Source organism: Chroicocephalus ridibundus, chromosome 9 (genome assembly GCF_963924245.1).
Source record: "Chroicocephalus ridibundus chromosome 9, bChrRid1.1, whole genome shotgun sequence".
NCBI classification, from domain to species: domain Eukaryota; kingdom Metazoa; phylum Chordata; class Aves; order Charadriiformes; family Laridae; genus Chroicocephalus; species Chroicocephalus ridibundus.
Window position 1 is genome coordinate 2,336,184 of NC_086292.1, and position 17,770 is coordinate 2,353,953.

The following is a 17,770-nucleotide window of genomic DNA, read 5'->3' on the forward strand; positions in this document are numbered from 1 at the left end:
ACAAGAAGAAGGAAGGATGGGTGGGTGGGTGGGTGGATGGATGGATGGATTGGTCACCTCTCCTGACTGTAAACCCACTCTGGGGTGGAGAAAACTTAGCGCTTAACCTCCGGCAAATACTTTTCAACTTTGGCCTATACTTCAGGGACTACATGGAAAAATACTTTAAAGAGAGACAGTGTGACAGCTATTTTTAGGTATTCATTGAGCAAAACACTCTCCAACATCTGCTCATCAGTCAGCTATCCCTTCTCTGAGCAAACCTGACGGGATGAGCAGAAGGAAGATGACATTGTTTTATGTAACAGAAGTAAATTTACTGGAAAAACTATGCAGCAGCCTTCTAGCTGGCTCTGTATAAATCTTCAGTCTCCCCTTCGCTGGCTTGTGCTGGAAACCAACCATCCAAACGCACACGCTGGACAGAGGATAAGGCTTGGGAACTCCGTGCGTTCTTTTATTTTCCCCGTGGTTTTATAGGTGCCTGTACAGAAATGTGCTGCTTCAGCTTCTCCGAAACACATGGCTCAGGCAAAGTGATGAACCAGCACCGGGAGGACGGGGAATATTCAAGACGGTAGTCGCAGCCAATAGCAACCCCAGGGCTGAAAGATGTTCACATAAATCACCCGATGACTGATTTCACAGAAGAGCGTGCGGGAGGGGAGGCTGGCTCACAGGCAGCCTGCAGCGAGCAGCGGGGCAAAGGTCCTAAAACAAACGGCTTGCGGCAGTTGTTCAGCGCCGCTAGCACCAAAACCGGTGTCAAAAAGAGCCTGGCCTCATGGGCAGGTGCACGTTTTATTTTTTTTTGGAAAGCTCTTCTGAGATAAGCAGGTAAACATGAAAAGTGGCATGGAAAGATATTCTTGTCTTGCTAGCCTGAATTTTTTTTTGCACTGCAACTGTCCTGCAGTGTGGGAACCAGCCTGCTCCCATTCCTCCTGGCCTTGAGAAATGAGAGAGGGAAACCCAGGGAAATGAGTCATCGAGGAGCTCCTGGAAGAAGAGAGACCTAGATTTAGTAAATGCAGAAGGTATTCCATAGTCCAGGCTTCCCAGCTGAAAAAGCCAGCAAATTCAGGGTAAGGGTGTCCTTCTAGCTAAGCTGGACATCGCAGAGGTTGGTTCTTTGCCAGGTCGGCCAAAGTTGCATTTATCATTCATCTGTTTGAAGTTCTCCCTCCCAGGAACCACATGGTGAGGCTGAAGGACAGTTTATTATAGCGTTCCAATAGTTCGCATTGTGGACCAGCAGCTGCGTGTCACCAGCTGGCGGTTCGTCTGTGTGACTAAGCATCTAGAGTTCCCAAATATAGCCATTCAACTGGAGCTGTTGGCATTTTTCTTGCTTCGTTTTTTTTCCTCTTCCTATATAATAAAGGCAGGCAAAGTCATCTCGTGATGACCCCCGTGTTATTTCTTTGCAGTCAAGAGGCCACAATCCAGACCAGGCCAGCAGAGCATCTGATATTTGGCCTTGCAAAGTTTCTAGTCTAAATAGTCCAGGCAGGTGTAGCACGGGGTGGGGGGGATGCAGTGATTTCCTCAATGTCACACAGGTTGGTGGCAGAGCCAGAATTTCAGCCCAGGCATCCAGAGCCTCCGTGTGTCACCCCGTCCCCTGGACCACACATGCTCCAGGAGAGCGTGTTTGAAGAAGTCCCCGGGATTCAGCTGAAACCAGGACGGCGAGTTCATGAATAAGGCAGGGTCAGCAAAACAGGGAGACAGACAGAACTTGGTGTGTTATGCTTTTTGCCAGGACATGGATCCACTCAGTCTTTCTAGGTCAGGAGGTCTTCAGAGCAGTGCTTGCATACCAGTTTGTGTTCGTATGATGTCCGGCTAAGCTCAGGCTCGGTAGCAATGGGTGTCATGGGCAGATGAAGAATAAGCAAGGAGGATCATTTTATTATTGCACTGGACTGAGACGCAGGAGATCTGAATTGCTTCCAATTCTACTGCAGATTCACTCTGTGATTTTGGAGAATTTCCTTAAGCTCTCTGTATCCTAGTTCTTCCTCTCTCTTTCTCCGTTTGACTTTAATGTCTATAGACTCAGGAAGGAGCCCGATACTTGAACAAAGAAAGGTACAAAGCCTTTTCCTCCGGTCTCGCTTAAAAAAGGAAGAAAAGCAATGAAAGGCGGTAGTTGAGAAAACAGGAGAAAAATTCTCCCTCGTTTTACAATGTTTGGAATAGCATCTTTGTGCTAATGGAATGCTCCCACTGCGGCTCCCTTGCCTGGGCAAGCCAAAACACCTGCCCAACCCACTGCATCGCCTTTGGGGCTCCCCGCCGTGGCACTCACAGGACAACAGCCTCCCGCTTCTGTCTCAGACTCAGGGAGGTGAACAATGGAGGGGATAAACCACGTTGCCTTCCAAGGCAGGGAACGCTTGAAGAGTATTTCCCTTCAGTGTTTCACTCGGTGCTGAAACAACAAGGCTGGTTACACCTTCCACATCCTCTTCCTAGACCGAGGGCATGCAACTACACATTAATAGAGTATTTCTCAGCATGATTATCAGCTTTCTTGTCCTGATTACCGTGGCTAAAGGGAGAAAGGAGAGCGAGCAGATGATCAAACAGCCCCTCGCGGCTTTCTCTGTCATGCCATGTACCACTGAAGAGTACATGGAAGCAGCAACGTTTGTAGGAGCTACCCTGGGTATTGGGTATTGCGAGGCAGTGATTTTTGAAGGAACAGGCACACAATACTGTAACGCACCTCTTTGGAGCTCTCAGCCACGTTTTGCAGTTCTCTGCAGCACGGGTAGGACAGAGCCCTTTCAGGCTGGGCTGGTTGAGATCTCTGGGGAGCCTTGCCTTTGCAAAGGTGATTCATGCAAAGTGCTGAAGGACATTGAGGCAGAACCCACACTCTCCCCGCAACGCGCTGTACACACGCTGTCTCCAGCATCTCCTGCCGCAGGCTGTGGAGCCCTGTGCGTACTGGGTCTGGTGTGGCCTGAGCAAGAGTAGTGCTGTGGGTCCGCACTGGGAACAACGGTTGCGAGCGAGATGATGTCTATCAAAAGAGGTCTTGTAGCCTTTCAAGGCATGTTTTGCATATTGCGTGCTTACTCATAGACAGGAGTTGATGGAGACCATCATGTCATAACAAGCAGATTTTGTTTTCGGAGCCGTTTTCTGATTTAGTTTTTACTTGCTCCTTCCTCAAGGAAAATCTGGGAGCAGTCTCAGTGTGTTTGAGTTATTTTATGGATTGGTCTGTTTTACTCCTTATAGGGTTACTTAAAGCAGTGCCGGAAGAGGAGGGATATGTTCAGTGATGAACAGCTACGGATCATCTTTGGTAACATTGAAGATATCTACAGATTTCAAATGGGTTTTGTCCGGGACTTGGAGAAACAGTACAACAACGAGGATCCCCATCTCAGTGAAATTGGACCATGTTTCCTTGAACACGTAAGTTCATTTGGCATTTTTGTTTGGGAGTTTTGGGGTTAGTTTTTTTGGGGGGAATGGGAGGGGAATAGCAGAGTATGTCAGGAGGCAGGAACCACTCAGAGTAACTTGTGTGCAGCAGTACCGTTCCAGTTACATATCACAGAATATACTCCGTGGCCTTCCGTTTGCTTCAGGAGCTGTAGGTACAGGGAGAATTCAAAGCGAAGCATATAGTTGGATAACTCCCCCAGTGCACTTGAATCCCAACACCTTTTCACATCTACCCTTACTTACGTTATGTAGTTACGATGTCCCCCACCTACTCCCCACCTTATTTTGCTCTTCAGAATATGACTTAAACCCACCCACAGGCTATCCTAATCAGGTCACGGGTGACCAGAAGGCTGGAAGAGGTAAGAGAGTCCAGAGAAGTGAAAAGAGGCCTTAGTTGTGTGTTACACAAAAAAGGTAGAGGAGAGCAAATGCCCGGGCTGTTCACTGTGCTACCGAGATGCAATTGCAAGGGATGAAAAACCCCCACAGCCCCAGTTGCCTTCCCCTGCGGAGCTGTTGGGCCGGGTGGGGAGGTGCCAGCTCGCGCTTCTTGCTGCCCAGGTGGCAGCAGGGCAGCAGATACGCGCTCACGCTAAGTGCACACTGAAAAGGACATTTTAGCTGACGATACAGTTCTGGAGGCTTTTGCCCAGCCCATCGTACAGTTACATAAGCCACACGCTACAGGAGCTGATAAATTGGCCAGTGTCGTAAATATGTCAGGAAACGTCAAGAAAATTATAGCCCTGCAGTTGTAGGCTTTCCTTTAGGGAGAATGAAGTGCTGTATCAGAGCGCACGTATGAGGTGCTCCGACCCGGGATGCAGATCCTGTGCCGTGTTACCTCGTTACTTACTGTCAGGGCTGAGCTGGCAACAGTTCGCTTCTTATTAGAGGAATTTCTGATGGACATTCATGAAGCTTCAGCGCGGCGTCCCTAAAAAGATTCACAGCATCTCTGAAACATCATTGGTCTTCTAATGGAAAAGCAGGTTTCTTCTGGAGGAGGTGCATGATGGCATTAACATTGCTCGTTTTTACCAGAGCCTGCAATCTCTGCTGCTTGCTTCCAAAGCAGCATCATATTCCATCTCTGTGCTAAAAAGATGTAAGAAATCTTGGTGAGAATCAGTAGCTAAAACTTCATGTCCTGGGGCTGTGCTGTCAATTCATTTATAGTGACAATAGTAAGAATTACTAGCGTTATTTGGAGAAATATCTGTCACTTTTCTGTCATCAGATAGAGGCTGAAAGCTGGCTAATAAACTCCTGATAAATTATCCCCATTTAGCCATTTGGGGAAATGGAGGGATGAGGACATTGAGATCCTGTTATGTGGATCTGCAAAGCATCTTGTTCCTCGTCTGCTTCGGGAAGAGGGAGGTGTCAGTGCTCGGCTCTTGGTCAGCTGTGGGGATGGGAAAGAATCCGGGCTCCCCTTTTCCCAGAAAGGCAGGTTATTTCGGCCCTTATGGGACTGAGAAATAAGAGTTTCTGGTCAAGTGTATTTTTTTTAAAAAATATCTGTTCCTTTCTGTAGTTTGTAAGGCATTGGCCACAGCCTGATGTATCGTCTCAGGCTGTTGACCTACAACACCTGCGCTTATATCGGGGCTGTCTCAACTGCAGTCTTAATATGTGGTATTGGACAGTCAGTTTGTGTCTGTCTCTCCCTTCCCGTGTAATTTTTCTTTGAGCTTTTGGCTGCCTTGTCCGTGTGGCCCAAATGAGTCAAGCCTGAGTTAAGGGTGACGAACTGCCATGGCCCCATCTGTGATCAGTCAAGGCAGAAAAAGGAGATTCCAACGAAATTAACAAAAAAGACGCGTTAGACCAGTGCAAAGGGTGGGTGGGCACATGCGTGAGTGGGGTTTTTCTCTTCGTTTGGTGTGTTCTGGCTCTCTGGTCCCGGGGAAGTCCACACACTGGTTGGTGCCTTGGGTTCCCTGTTGGTAAAGGGAATTTCAAATACACCCAGCTCCTAAACGCTTGCCAGGTGCTTCGTGATCTTTCAGGGAAAGAGCTGTAGAAGTAACAAGGTTGTCTTCTTGTATTGCCAAAGGCCAAAACTCTGCTTGGTTCTAGCTTTACCTTTGATGAAGAAAACCCCATTGCACAATTTGAATGCCCACAGCGCTGCACAGGGGTTCACTTCAACACACCCTGGACCTGCAGGTCCCTCTCTGCCTTCCTTTTCCCCCGAGTGACCATGCAGCACCTCCTCCAAGCAGGAAAAGTACTCCAGGATGGGTCCTTTCTCCTCCTGCTTGGGGTAGCCTTTCTTCTTCAGTTGTAATGTGTTCTCGTTGGCAAGCCGGGTGGTTGACTGCTGGCAGCACTTGTCTGATGTGTGCTCCCCTCTGTGTGCACCCCGTTTCTCCTGCCTCTCGTAGCAAGATGGCTTCTGGATCTATTCGGAGTACTGTAACAATCATTTGGATGCGTGCATGGAGCTTTCCAAGCTGATGAAAGATAGCAGGTACCAGCATTTCTTCGAAGCGTGTCGTCTGTTGCAGCAGATGATTGATATTGCCATAGATGGTTTCCTTCTGACGCCAGTGCAGAAGATCTGCAAATACCCCCTGCAGCTCGCAGAGCTACTGAAGTACACGGCGCAGGATCACAGGTACGTCGCTCCCTTGTTCCGTGGAGGGGTTTCGCTCACTGCTTCTTTACACGGCCTCTGCACACACCCAGAGCTTGGGGGTTTTTTTTCCATCCAGCTCTTCTCTTCATGACATCTTGTATAAATCGAAGCGGGGCAAAGGTTCAGCAGATAGTTAGAAAAGCTTCTCAAAGCACTGATTCTCAATGGAGCCAAACTCATCTCTGCTATAATCAGACACGTGAACTAATTACCCTTGGATGTACTTTCTGATGCTACTGGTTACACTAGAAAAATCACCTAATTAGCATTCGGTGGTCAGGAAGGCTCATTCTTTTATCCTGAAGACGACCTCAGCACGTAGGAAGCAGAGGGCCAGGATCCGCAACTCAAACCTGAATATGCTCAGATTTGGGGAGAACTGGGAACCTGCTCTGCTTTTCAGCCTGATATTCCATCTCTGATTTTGCCATTGGGTTTAGGTTCAGAGGAGCCCCCAGCAGTGTGATTACTTCCCAGTATCTCCAGGATCTCTTTTGCTGCTGCTGAGGGCAATCACCCTGACCCATGACCTAATGTAAATCAAGAATAGTAGCTATGATATCGTGTGTGATATACTGCTATAAAAACAGAGTGAAAGAAGAGTCAGGCCCCCTAAGAGTAGATTTTCTCCTGCCTTGACAATTTTCTTCATTTTCCAAAACCCATTTAAATGGAAGTGCTTCAGAGAACAAAAAAAAAGCCCACAGATGTTTCAGAAAGTTCTGCAAGTGTTTGGGTTTTTTTGTTTTTCCCCAAACCCAGCCCTAAAAGTGCAGAGAGACACGACATGAGCAAAGAGATGCATTGATTTGCTGTGACCCGATTCACAAGTTTGATTCATACTCGCAGAATGCCCAGTTCAAAATCACCAATTTGGACGTGCATTTGGCTCCAGAACCAATTTCTGGTTTTCCCTTCGTAACGAGACCACATCAAGCTTGGAGTGGACTCATGGGAACATCAGGGCACCAGAAACCAGCTCTAGGATCCCAAATGTTGTGGCTTTTTTTCCTGACCAGCCGTGTGATGTCCCCACAGTACTTAGAGCGTGAATTGAGATGCGGCTTTACAATGGGAAGACATTGGAAGCCTCGGAGAGAAGAGGTCTGTGTTTAAAATGACCTTCTCTGAGTTATTTGGTAGCAATACCAAAGGGGATGTGGACAGTGTGATTACACAAGGGTTGAATTATTTTGGGAGCACGTTCCTTTTTCCTTTGGGATGTTTTAAAATCAACATGTTGTTAAGTAACCAGATATAGTTGTATTCTGAGGAGACTTGGACCTTTCCTGTGGTTAAGCGACAATTAGTTGATTCAGACCGAGATCTCTTTTGTACTGGATTGTGTCAGTGATAGGACGCAGCCGTGGACGCTTCATTTCTCTTGTCTCTTCATTTTTCTGAGAAGTGAAAGCAGGATTCTATTTGCTCGCCTTGCGTTGGTGAAGAGTAAGCCCCCTGAAGCTGTAACACTGCGTATACAAAACTCTCGCCTGCGCAGAGAGCCGGCAAAAGGCCTGGGCCTTATCTCAGCCCTGGTGCGTGGGGTAATTCTGTTGGTGTGGGCGTACCCTGGGGAGTTTATTGGCTCATGGAGGAATGGCGTTACAACGCAGAAATGAGGTGGGTTACGCCAGCCTGCCCTGTGGTCTGCCTCCTCCGATTCAAGCGTTCAGAGAGCCTGGGAGGGACTGATGCTGCAGGCAGCCCAGCGCGCCTCCCAGCCAAGCTTAATGCCACAAATGGGGAAGGTGAGGCACAGAGAGTGCGTCTCACTCACCGCCGGGTGATCCTGCGTTGGGGCTGCGCAGAAAACCCCGGCTGCCCTGGTTGCCTGCTCGAAATGCAAATCTTTTCTGCTCCTATAATTCTGGCTTTGGGATGGGGGCTGAGATGAGCAAAGCCTGAGAATGTAAAGCGAATAATCTTTGGGGGACGTCATGTTGTGACAATATCCGACACAGGGAAAAGCCAGATCCCTGCAGGCTGGGGTCCCGTCAGGGTCCACTGTGAATGAGAGAAACCGAGAACCAACTGGGGAGCTTCAGCCGGGGCCATTGACCAGGCGACGAGTTGTCGTCCTGCACTTGCAGTTTGACAGTGCTCGCAATTAGATTGTGAGTCGGAAAGAGAAGCTAGAAAATTATAGAGTGGACTAATACTCCCAATGAAATCAGGCTCATCATTGGCTGGGTTAGGAGTCTCTTAGGCATTCTGATTAGAATTTAATATGTAGAAAATACTGTTTAAATCAGTTGAACCATTTACAGAGTAAGGCAAAATTCAGAAAGGACTGGGAGTCCCAATGAAAGTAAATACGTTAGCTTCATCTAACAGTGGCACATTAAATTTTTTTTTTTCCCCTCTTCAGTAATACCGTACTTGTAGAGCTATGGATCGATCTGCCCTGTGCCAGGTCAGGACCACAGAGCTGAAACCAGAAACCTGACCGCGCTCCCCCAAGTTAGCATGTGATATTCGGCAAGAGTCTCGACTTGCATTATGATTGAGCACTGGAAAGGGGTCATTGCAGCCCAAATATAATTGACAAACAATTTATTTACCTTAATTTCATAGTTGATGCTATCCTATTATTATTTCACCAGCCAAATGCTTTGCTTCTATTATTTTTTTCTTCTAAGTTTTTGCCAGCTCTGCCACAGACATGGGCTAGGAGCCCAAAAAGTTCAGTCATGACTCTTTCTTCGTTACTGCCTGAAAGAAAAATGTGCATGGGGTTTTCTCTTCAAACAGAACATTGGAATTAGTAAATTAGCATTACCAAGATAAAACCCAGCTTGATTGGCACCGGCCCACTCCGCATGGAGGCAGGCATGGGGGTGTTTTCAGAGCCTGGCTCCCTTCAATTGCTTATTGTTTGGAGACTGGTTCATTTGAATTTTTCACAAAGCCACATCTGTTCACCTCTTAAAGATTTACTCCAGCTTAATATGAATTAAATATATGAAGGTCCTAAGCGCAGCTTGCTGGTGTCCTGAGCGTTCCTGCTGCAGAACTGGGCTGGAGTTAAAGTGTGTGAACATGTCGGGTGAGAAAGAGGAGACTCTGCCAAAGGTGGGCTGACATCACCCTCCCTTCTTTGATGAGCATAATTGCTAGGAGATCATTAGCGACGGTTTCTAAACCCTACACCTCTCCCTAGCTCTACAGAGCCTTTCTGGCCATAGTGACTTACTATTTCCCTACAAGACCTCATGGACGTTTTGAAGACTAACGTCTCTCTGGCATGGCTCAGTTTCTCCCTTACACAACCAGGCGCTCACTTCATACAGATGGCCCCACAAAGGAAGGCACAAGAAGTTCTTCACTCTGTGTCATGATGGATCTGTTAGCCAGCCTGCCCTCAATTCTCCTTTACTTTGTTGGAGGACCAGTCCTCATGTTCTGGAATTTGCAGGATTATTTTTTTTAACCTCAGCTAGAATTTTGATGTAAGAATTGAATAAAAATTGAAAACCCATTTCAAGATTTCATGCAAGAAAGGATGGCAAAATAGCAAATAATGTTCTGTTGTATATCATATTGTGGTTGTTTCTTAATATTTATGCTGCTTGGATCACACGGGGAAATGGATCTAATTCACAGCAGTCACCCCTATTTTACCTGTCACCAGTGCAATTCTTAGCAATAATCAATAAAGCCATTCCCCCTGCAGCTGCCCAAGATCACAGTTTTTCTCATTAGTCAGCAATCAATATCAGCCCTTAAGTTAATAATATATTATGGTGGCATTATGGCAGCTGGCCTTGTCTGTCTTTCCGGTTGAAATGAACATTAAGGTTCCTTGGAATGGGAAAGAAGGCACAGGGCGGAAATCAATAGCATTGATTTCAGCCTCACTTTTTGAAAAGACTGATCATCATCTTTGCTGGCCCTGGCGGGAGGCTATTTTCACTCTTTGTTATTACACTCCCAGGCCCGTCCAGGAAAAAAAAAAAGAAAAAGAAAATTGCTTTGATTTGCTCACCTGAAGTCTGCAGTGAGGGTGAATGCCATGGGATAAATGCTCTGTGGCACTCCTGGAGTCACCTGATGGCTTGGAAGGTGCTCAGGGCTTGTGTTTAATCGAAAATTAAATCTTCTAATAGTCATTTTAAAGATGAAAAAATCCAGGCTCAAAGACACAGGCTATAAAATTGTTCAGGCTTTCTTTTAGGATGCTCTTTAGCTGAGCACCCTAAGACTTTAAAGAACAATATTCACAACTGTCGTACGTTGGTTGGCGGAGGCCTGACCGTACTGGGTGCACTGATGCAGACCAGCTGAGGCGCTGGCTGGCCTCCCTGGCTCATACACACGCAATTCCACTTTCAAGCAAGCTGTTCTTTTGCGGTGATCCAGAAAGACGTTGCTGATGGAAAAAACACAGTATCGTAGTAATGACTGACACAATCCTACCTGCTTTTCTTTGTAAAAGGATGGTGAGATTCTGCTTCTGCTAATGATAGACTCCTGTGCGTTTCCCCTGCGCATCAGGCTTCATTTCATGGACTTTTCTCTTGTGTTCGACAGTGACTACAGGTATGTGGCTGCTGCTCTTGCCGTCATGAGGAACGTGACTCTACAGATCAACGAGCGGAAGCGGAGGTTGGAGAACATTGACAAGATAGCTCAGTGGCAGGCCTCCGTTCTCGACTGGGAGGTACAGTAAACGTTCAGCCCGGATTTAGGTGCTATAAAGCTGGAAAATGTAAATTCCATGCAGTTGCAGAATTATCCAAGACCATATAGTTCATTTCACACAACCTAGTCTTGGGATTAAGCTCGGGCCAGAGTAGATATATTTACAGACTTCAGAGATGGTACTTAAGAAGTGAAATGTTAATGGCACTCTGAGGAAAATCTAGGGTCCAATTCCAATTTCATCAATAGAAATCTGGAGTAACTTTTGCGATTGCAATGCTATCGTCCTGGGAATAAGTGAGATTTGGACCAAACTGTGCATTCTGGCTCTGTGCTTTTCTTTGGGAAGCAGTAGGGAATGAAGTAGCAAAAAGCCCTAGAAATTGTGACAGGTTAAGAAAATGGAGAAAGCTCTTCTGGTGGTTGCTTTATGATTTGAAGCCAAAACATTAAGCTGAAGTCAGAGGTGCTATTTGTGCATTTGAAATGAGTACCCACTTACAGATTTCTGAACCAACCCCGTGTGTAGTGATCGTACAGTTAAGGAGCTGAGAAAACACAGGCAAGGCAGAGTCAGCAGAGGGATTCCTCACTAGCCTTCAGTCTCCTACGTTTTTGCCTTGTGTTTAAAAAAAAAAAGCCATACTAAAATTATGTTCTTTTCTTTTTGTCTCCGACTTTTTTTAAAATCGTTGTATGACTGTAATCTGTAAATAGGGTTTTTGAAGCAGACTGAGGACAAATGTTTTTGTAAATCCCTCTCTATGTTGTCATCGATCCAGGTGTTTAGCAAGCAGATAGTTAGAGTGATGGATCAGCCTTTCTTCTTCCTCACGGTCATGAACATCTGGAATAACTCCACTTTCAAGTCAATAGGATCATACTATGTAAATTAGTATAGGGGAAAGATGCATTAATCCTTTAATTTATTTTTTTTTTTCTGGAAAAGAACTAGGAAGGCTGGGAGGAGAGGGAGAGAAATACAGGAGCCTCACCTTCTTATTGTGTGTCCTCCTTGATTGAATTAGTTTCATTGCTATAATGAAGGTTGGGTTCAAGTGTGGATCTCTCGATAAAACATATAAATGCAGCAATCACAGCTAGTTCTTAAATTATGACTGGCTGTGAGAGCAGAGAATGCTGATGATTTTCTTGATTGTTTTATTGTTGTTTACTGCGAAGAAACCTCTCTCTCACTGACACGCAGGCTCATTTTCAGAATTAGGAAACTGCTCTCAAGGAGGCACAGGCCCATCAGATAGATCTGCAGCCTTCAGAATATTCCATGTGATGAGCTAATGGGTGTCGTTTGTAAGAAATGCCGAGACCCTCATTGTAAATAAATCTAGATTAAGGGCAGATCAATTCCAAGTCAGTGAATATTCATGTGCGAGTGGAAAGCCAAGGTGACCTCCACATAGGATCTATGGAATAGCAGTTTCTTTTTCTCTTCCATTAGCTCAGTTGATAATTCATTTTTATTTAGCCATATCCTTGATAATTCATTCCTGCTTAGCTTTAGCCATATCCTTTATAATTCATTCCTGCTTAGCAGTACCCATTCTTTATCTCCATCCTATCCTCAGGAACTTGCCAAGTCGTTCTTCCAGGCTTTTTTCAACTGTTCCAAATTTTAAGCACAATATTGCAGCAACATCCTTCAGCTTCTCATAATATAGCAAAACCTGCTCTTGCTACTGCTCAGAGATCCAATCGGAATACAGCTACTGCCTCCATTCAAAGGAAAATACCCTTCTCGCCATTTGTATTCTATATTTTGGATCAAGAAGTCATAGAGTTGTGATGAGGACAGTAAAGGATGAGAGCTAGATCCAGCACAGGCGTTCACTGCTTGATTCTTTCCTCTGAAGTAACTTCTGAACCATCAGATCCAGCCCCCACTTCACAGATGTCCATGTAGTGGCCAGAAGGATGCCCAAACCCCCATAGTACTCAGAAGTTAACTATAGTATAACGCAGGAAGAGAGCAGGAGGAATCAAAAGCAGTGCCAGATGCTTAGATCTGCACAGATACTCTCTTTAGGCATTGCAAACCCAAGCCGATGACCTCCAAAATCCCCACTCAGCTGATGTCTATCTATAGGACATGTCTCCCAGCACACAGGCCACCAGGGGCTGATTTCTTACGCAGCCTGAAGGGGTTCAAGCTCTCATCTTCTATGTGTAGGTAGTTACGGAGTAGAAGAGGTCTTTCCTGGTATGTCTCTCTAGCCTTTTCCACTCTGTGGGGAACATGCGTGTATTATCAGGGTCAGAGAGTAGAGGACCACGACTCTCAGTTCATCTTCAGTGGAGAACACTGCTGAGAGAGAGCGACCTGCTGTCAGCTTTGTGCTTCTACAAATGCTTGTCCAGTTTATGTTGAGCGCTCACTGAAACCCACAGCGCTACTCTCCCATCTTTCGGTGGCCCTCTTCCTGCTGTAATTAGAGTCTGTACCCAAAAGCGCTCCCTTTCTGTCCCTCTGTGTGTCACGGTGGCTTCCTAGTCTCTCCGGCTGGCACGGCAGTGCAGACGAGCGACAGCAGCATGGACCCGGCGTGTGCAGCACAGTCTTCCTTCAGACGATCTGAAAAAAACACTGAGAAAGCAGAAATTAGGGGAAAAAAAAAATTACCAGTTCAGGGTTTTCTTCCACCAGAAATCCAGCCAGGGCACGTGATGGAGATAATCCCTGATTCCCCCTGTGTGTTGCCCTTGGTGAATTACTTCAGCAGGAACCAAGGCTAAATGTTTAAGCACGTTGAAATCTTTCATTTGGAGAAATACCTGGTTTTCCTCAGCATCTCTAGACTAACGATGTTGACTCTCTGATTTGAAATTGCATTTTCATTTCTAAATTTACCCGTGTGTTGCAATGAAGTGTTGGAAAAAGGTTTTTCTAAAGAAGAAAAAATCCAAACTAAACAAGAAATATTTAGTGAGTGAATATTTGAAATGTTCTTGTATTCTATGATTCTGTGATTCTATACAAAGTATGCGTACACCTTTTCTTGCAAGGAGAGGGTGTTGTTGGGAATGTATACATATTGCTGATCCTAAACAAATAGAAAAAGCAGGGGGCACATCCCAGCTAATTTAAGCAGAAGGGATTTTACTGAATCCCATGGAGTTGTGCCTGTGTGTTTCAGGAATCGTTTTTATCCCTCCAGATTTTCCGCAGGGCCCCGTGAAGGTGAATTTCAGGGTCGGTGTTGGAAAAATGTGAATGTCCTTGAGTTAACCAAGGCCAGATATTTATTTTTTTTTCCCCCAGAAGTCACGTAAGCAGGGTCTGACGGTTTCAGTTGCGAGTGGGACCAAGAAAGGGTGGCCTGGCTCTAGTGGCAGCAGATAAGCGCGCTGTGGCAGCCAGGGCGGGGAGTCTTAAGGAATTATTGGCAGCTTTGGCAGCTTTATACAAGTAATGACTGAGCAGAATCTTAAGGGAAGATTCTGATCTCACCGACTGCTGTAAATTAGAAATAATCCCAATCACTTTGAAATGCGGTCCTGTATAATTTGTAGGAATGTGGTCTTGACCAAAAAGCCTGGGCTGGACTGTTGCCACGTATGACTCACTTCTTTATTTTGTAACCTGAATTTCCAATATATAAACAGACCCAGAGAGGTGCTGCCCCTGCCTACACCGAATTCTCTAGTGCCTTTTGTCCTTTCAGTTGTTAATGTCGCAGAATGTAGGGCTTCCACCGCCTCCTGCCGAGGCCTTTCAATGTCTGAGAGCTCTCCTTGTTATGAAGTGTTTCCTGATGTTCAACCTCTATTTCCCTTCTCAGCGTCATCCCCTCGCTGGTAGTTAAATACCCTCAGATCAAAACAGTGACATTTAAAGGCAGGCAGGCAGAACCGGCACGCAAAGTTAGCTGGAGCGGGTTCAGAACAGCCTGCGAAGTCTCCTCTGGATCAGACTTCAGACGGGGCAGGCAGAGCCCATCCTGGGCAGCCTTTACGTGCTCAGCCCCATCTCGTGCTCCTGCCCTCTGAGAGTCACAGACTCAAAGGTTTTAGTGGGTAATAGCTAGATACATATACACACACACGACAGTACTACAAAGAGATGATTTCCACAAAGCCCATCATCGTTTCTAAGCCCTTGCAAGCGGCAGTTTGGGCAGTGCTGTGTTTACAGGCACACAAATGAGGAGGTGGGAGTGAAGGAGCGGGGTCCGTCTCTGCCATCCTCTCTCTGTCTGCTCCTGGGCAGCCGTCGCTGGATGGCCATCCGAGGAGCATGTTCTCCTCTCTCCTGCCCTCCCGAGATCTCCCGCAAGCCCACGGAGACGTGCTGGTGTGGTGCTGCGCTGCTGGCCCGCTCCGGCCCTGCTCCTGGGCAGGGTTTGCAAGTTGACCATTTGCTTGGGCACGACTGTGGTGCGACCGCACCCTCGCTGAGCGCCCGTTGCAGGTGATGTGGAGAGGGAAAACAGATCTGCGCTTTGGCAGACCTCAGAGTCGCTCCAGTCTATGCCATTTCATCCAGTGCTCAAACCACGTCAAAACAAAACGAAGCAGCGATCCCTGCAGCGTTTCAGGCTCCCTCTCCGGCCCTCGTGGGAGCTGCCAGCAATGCTTTCCTCCCTTTCAGCCCAGGTTTTTCTCCGAGGAGGGAGGCGATGTGGCCTCCATTCCCTGTGAGGGCATCTATGGAGGTCCCCAAGCCAGTGGCAGGATGTTTGGCACAGGAGAGAGCCTTGCTCGTCAGCCTGGATTAGTTGTAACTGGCTATTTAAACAGATTACTTTGGTTAATGTAGATTTCTAGACATTTCTACCAGATTCCCATGGGTTGTCACTTTGGCAGGTTTCGAGAGTATTAAATTTACATGAAGGGAAAAATATGTATAATCGAGAAATATAATGAGCACTGTCCTTTTAAATTTCTTCCCATTCTTGTTATTTACGGGTCCTTTAAATCAAGACTTGGTGCCCTTAATTATGTAATACATAATAGTTGGCCTCAACCTAATATTACATTACTGAATCCAAGAATGACATGAAAAAAAAGATGCATGCAACCAACGTACTGTTTCCAAAGTGAGGACAGCCTGATGAGAAATCCTCCTGGGAAAAAAATTGCATCAGGGACTGAAACAGATTCTTCTTTTTTTTTTTCTTTCCCCAGCAACAGAAGGTATCGAAAAATGAGCCTGATGAAAAGGACAACATTTCTCTTGCTTTCCTTTTTCTGATCTTTCTGTAGCCCAGAGTGCTAATCAGCCTGTCAATCTCTAATTAAAGAACAGCAGTGTCAGGCAGAAGAGAGCCCTGCTCGCTGAATGTTAACGAGAAAAGGGGATTTTGTGCCCAGCAGTGACAGCAAAGAGCCGTGTCGGGAGGTGGGCTCGGGCGCAGGGGAGCGGGTCGGGTGGACTGAGGAGCGTTTCTGAGCCTGGGGCAGCGTCTGCTCAGGAATGGCTCATGGGAAGGAGGAGCGGGGCAGACGGGGAGGTGTAACGTGCTGCAGCTTGCAGCGCCATGCCCTTCCTTCTTACCTTGCTGCTCCCAACAGCATTTGCTGCTATTGACACTAGTAAAAACCCTTTGGTTCCTCCCACTTTCTCAGTACAGAAAGTGGTGGTCACCTATAGCACAACTGGGGAGCTGATGATCGACATCTTTCCGCAGAAGAGCTGACCCTCTGCTGCAACACTCGGGATTAGCCCTAGGACTTCATATGTCATTCTAGCGCTGGCAAGCTCGAGGGAGCATGAAGCACACGTCCAAGCTAGATCTGGGTGACCTTCTGCTCCCATTACTGCACACTAAGTAGTTGGACTCTGCCTGCGACTGCATGAAGAAACGAGGAGGCAGCTTGCTTTTGGCTGCCCTTTGTATGCAACAGGATGCACAGTGCGAACCCCTGACGCAGGCTGTGGAGGGCTGAGGTGTTTTATTATAGGCTTATAGGGTAACTCAAGTTGGAAGAGACCTCAGGAGGTCATCTGGTCTTCTCTTGGCCATTTTGCTGCTGTGCTCTGCTGAAGTCAGTAGGACATCTGCCAGTTCAGGGTAACCGAAAGTTCATCCTCTTCCTTTTTTAACAGTATTTCTCTTAACTTACAGAAGGGTATAGACAATCCAGCCTCTCTAGGAGTTGCTTGGGGAAACATGGAAAATAAGATTTTTTTTCCCAGTTTTGTGTAGGATTGGAGGGATCCAGGCGTAGGACTGGCTTTAGAGAAGGACGGGGAGAGGCACTGCAGAGAGCAATGTCAGGACCAAGCACCACGGCGTGCTGGGGTGGTGGTGTTAGCAGTGGAGCAGAAAAGCAAACGCTCCCTCCTTCCCCGCCACCCTCCAACTGACCCCGTGAGCCCCCCCGGTAGGGACACTGCCCTAGCAGGAGGCACTTCATGCTCTTCAAAGAGGTGGTCCAACTGTGTCGGGACAAAAAACTGCCTTTCAAGGTCGATTGCATCAGCTCCAGGAGGCTGTAGCGGCACAGCCACGCTGGTGTGGTGCTAGGGCCCCCGAGGGCTTGAGGAACAGGCAGGGCCGTGGAGATGCTGCTCTTGGGGGCTGAGGGCTGGCCAGCCCTGTGCTAGTCCGAGACTATTTGCAACATATATTTCCCGATTTGCTAATCCAGCAGTGGAAGCCATCTATTTCTGGCCTATAGACTGTACGTATAAATTGTTTTCCCAACATAAAAAATGCAGTACAAATCCTATCATTTCAGATGTGAATTTTTTTGTTTTACATTGCTTGCAGGGACTACACAGTTTGCATTCGGCTAATCAAGTAGAAGTGTTTACCGAGTCCTCTGTGTGTCCTCAGGCTTGAGATGCTACCACAGGAGTAAAAGACAAAACTGGCTATCTATTTTTAGCAGCTCGCCTCTTCTAGGCTCGCCCCCTCTCCTAAAAGCTCCCATCCATAGGCTTGTATGAACCTTCTTCGTATAAGCTCATGTTTAGCCAGGAAAGCCCCCAGTTTCTGGAGCTGGTGTGTTTTTCTTCAGAGGCTTCTTGTTCAAGAGCTTGTGTAT

General features: G+C 46.8%; 1 protein-coding gene across 11 annotated transcripts in view; it reads left to right on the forward strand.

Annotated features, from left to right (window-relative positions):
- Positions 1-17,770, forward strand: part of ARHGEF9 (Cdc42 guanine nucleotide exchange factor 9) — a 195,263-nt gene that overhangs the window by 143,053 nt on the left and 34,440 nt on the right. For all 11 annotated transcript variants that reach the window (XM_063346929.1, XM_063346931.1, XM_063346930.1 and 8 more), the window contains 3 exons: positions 3,256-3,435; positions 5,865-6,097; positions 10,652-10,781. In XM_063346929.1, coding sequence (XP_063202999.1) covers positions 3,256-3,435; positions 5,865-6,097; positions 10,652-10,781 — 543 coding nt within the window. The remainder of the gene's footprint in view (positions 1-3,255; positions 3,436-5,864; positions 6,098-10,651; positions 10,782-17,770) is intronic.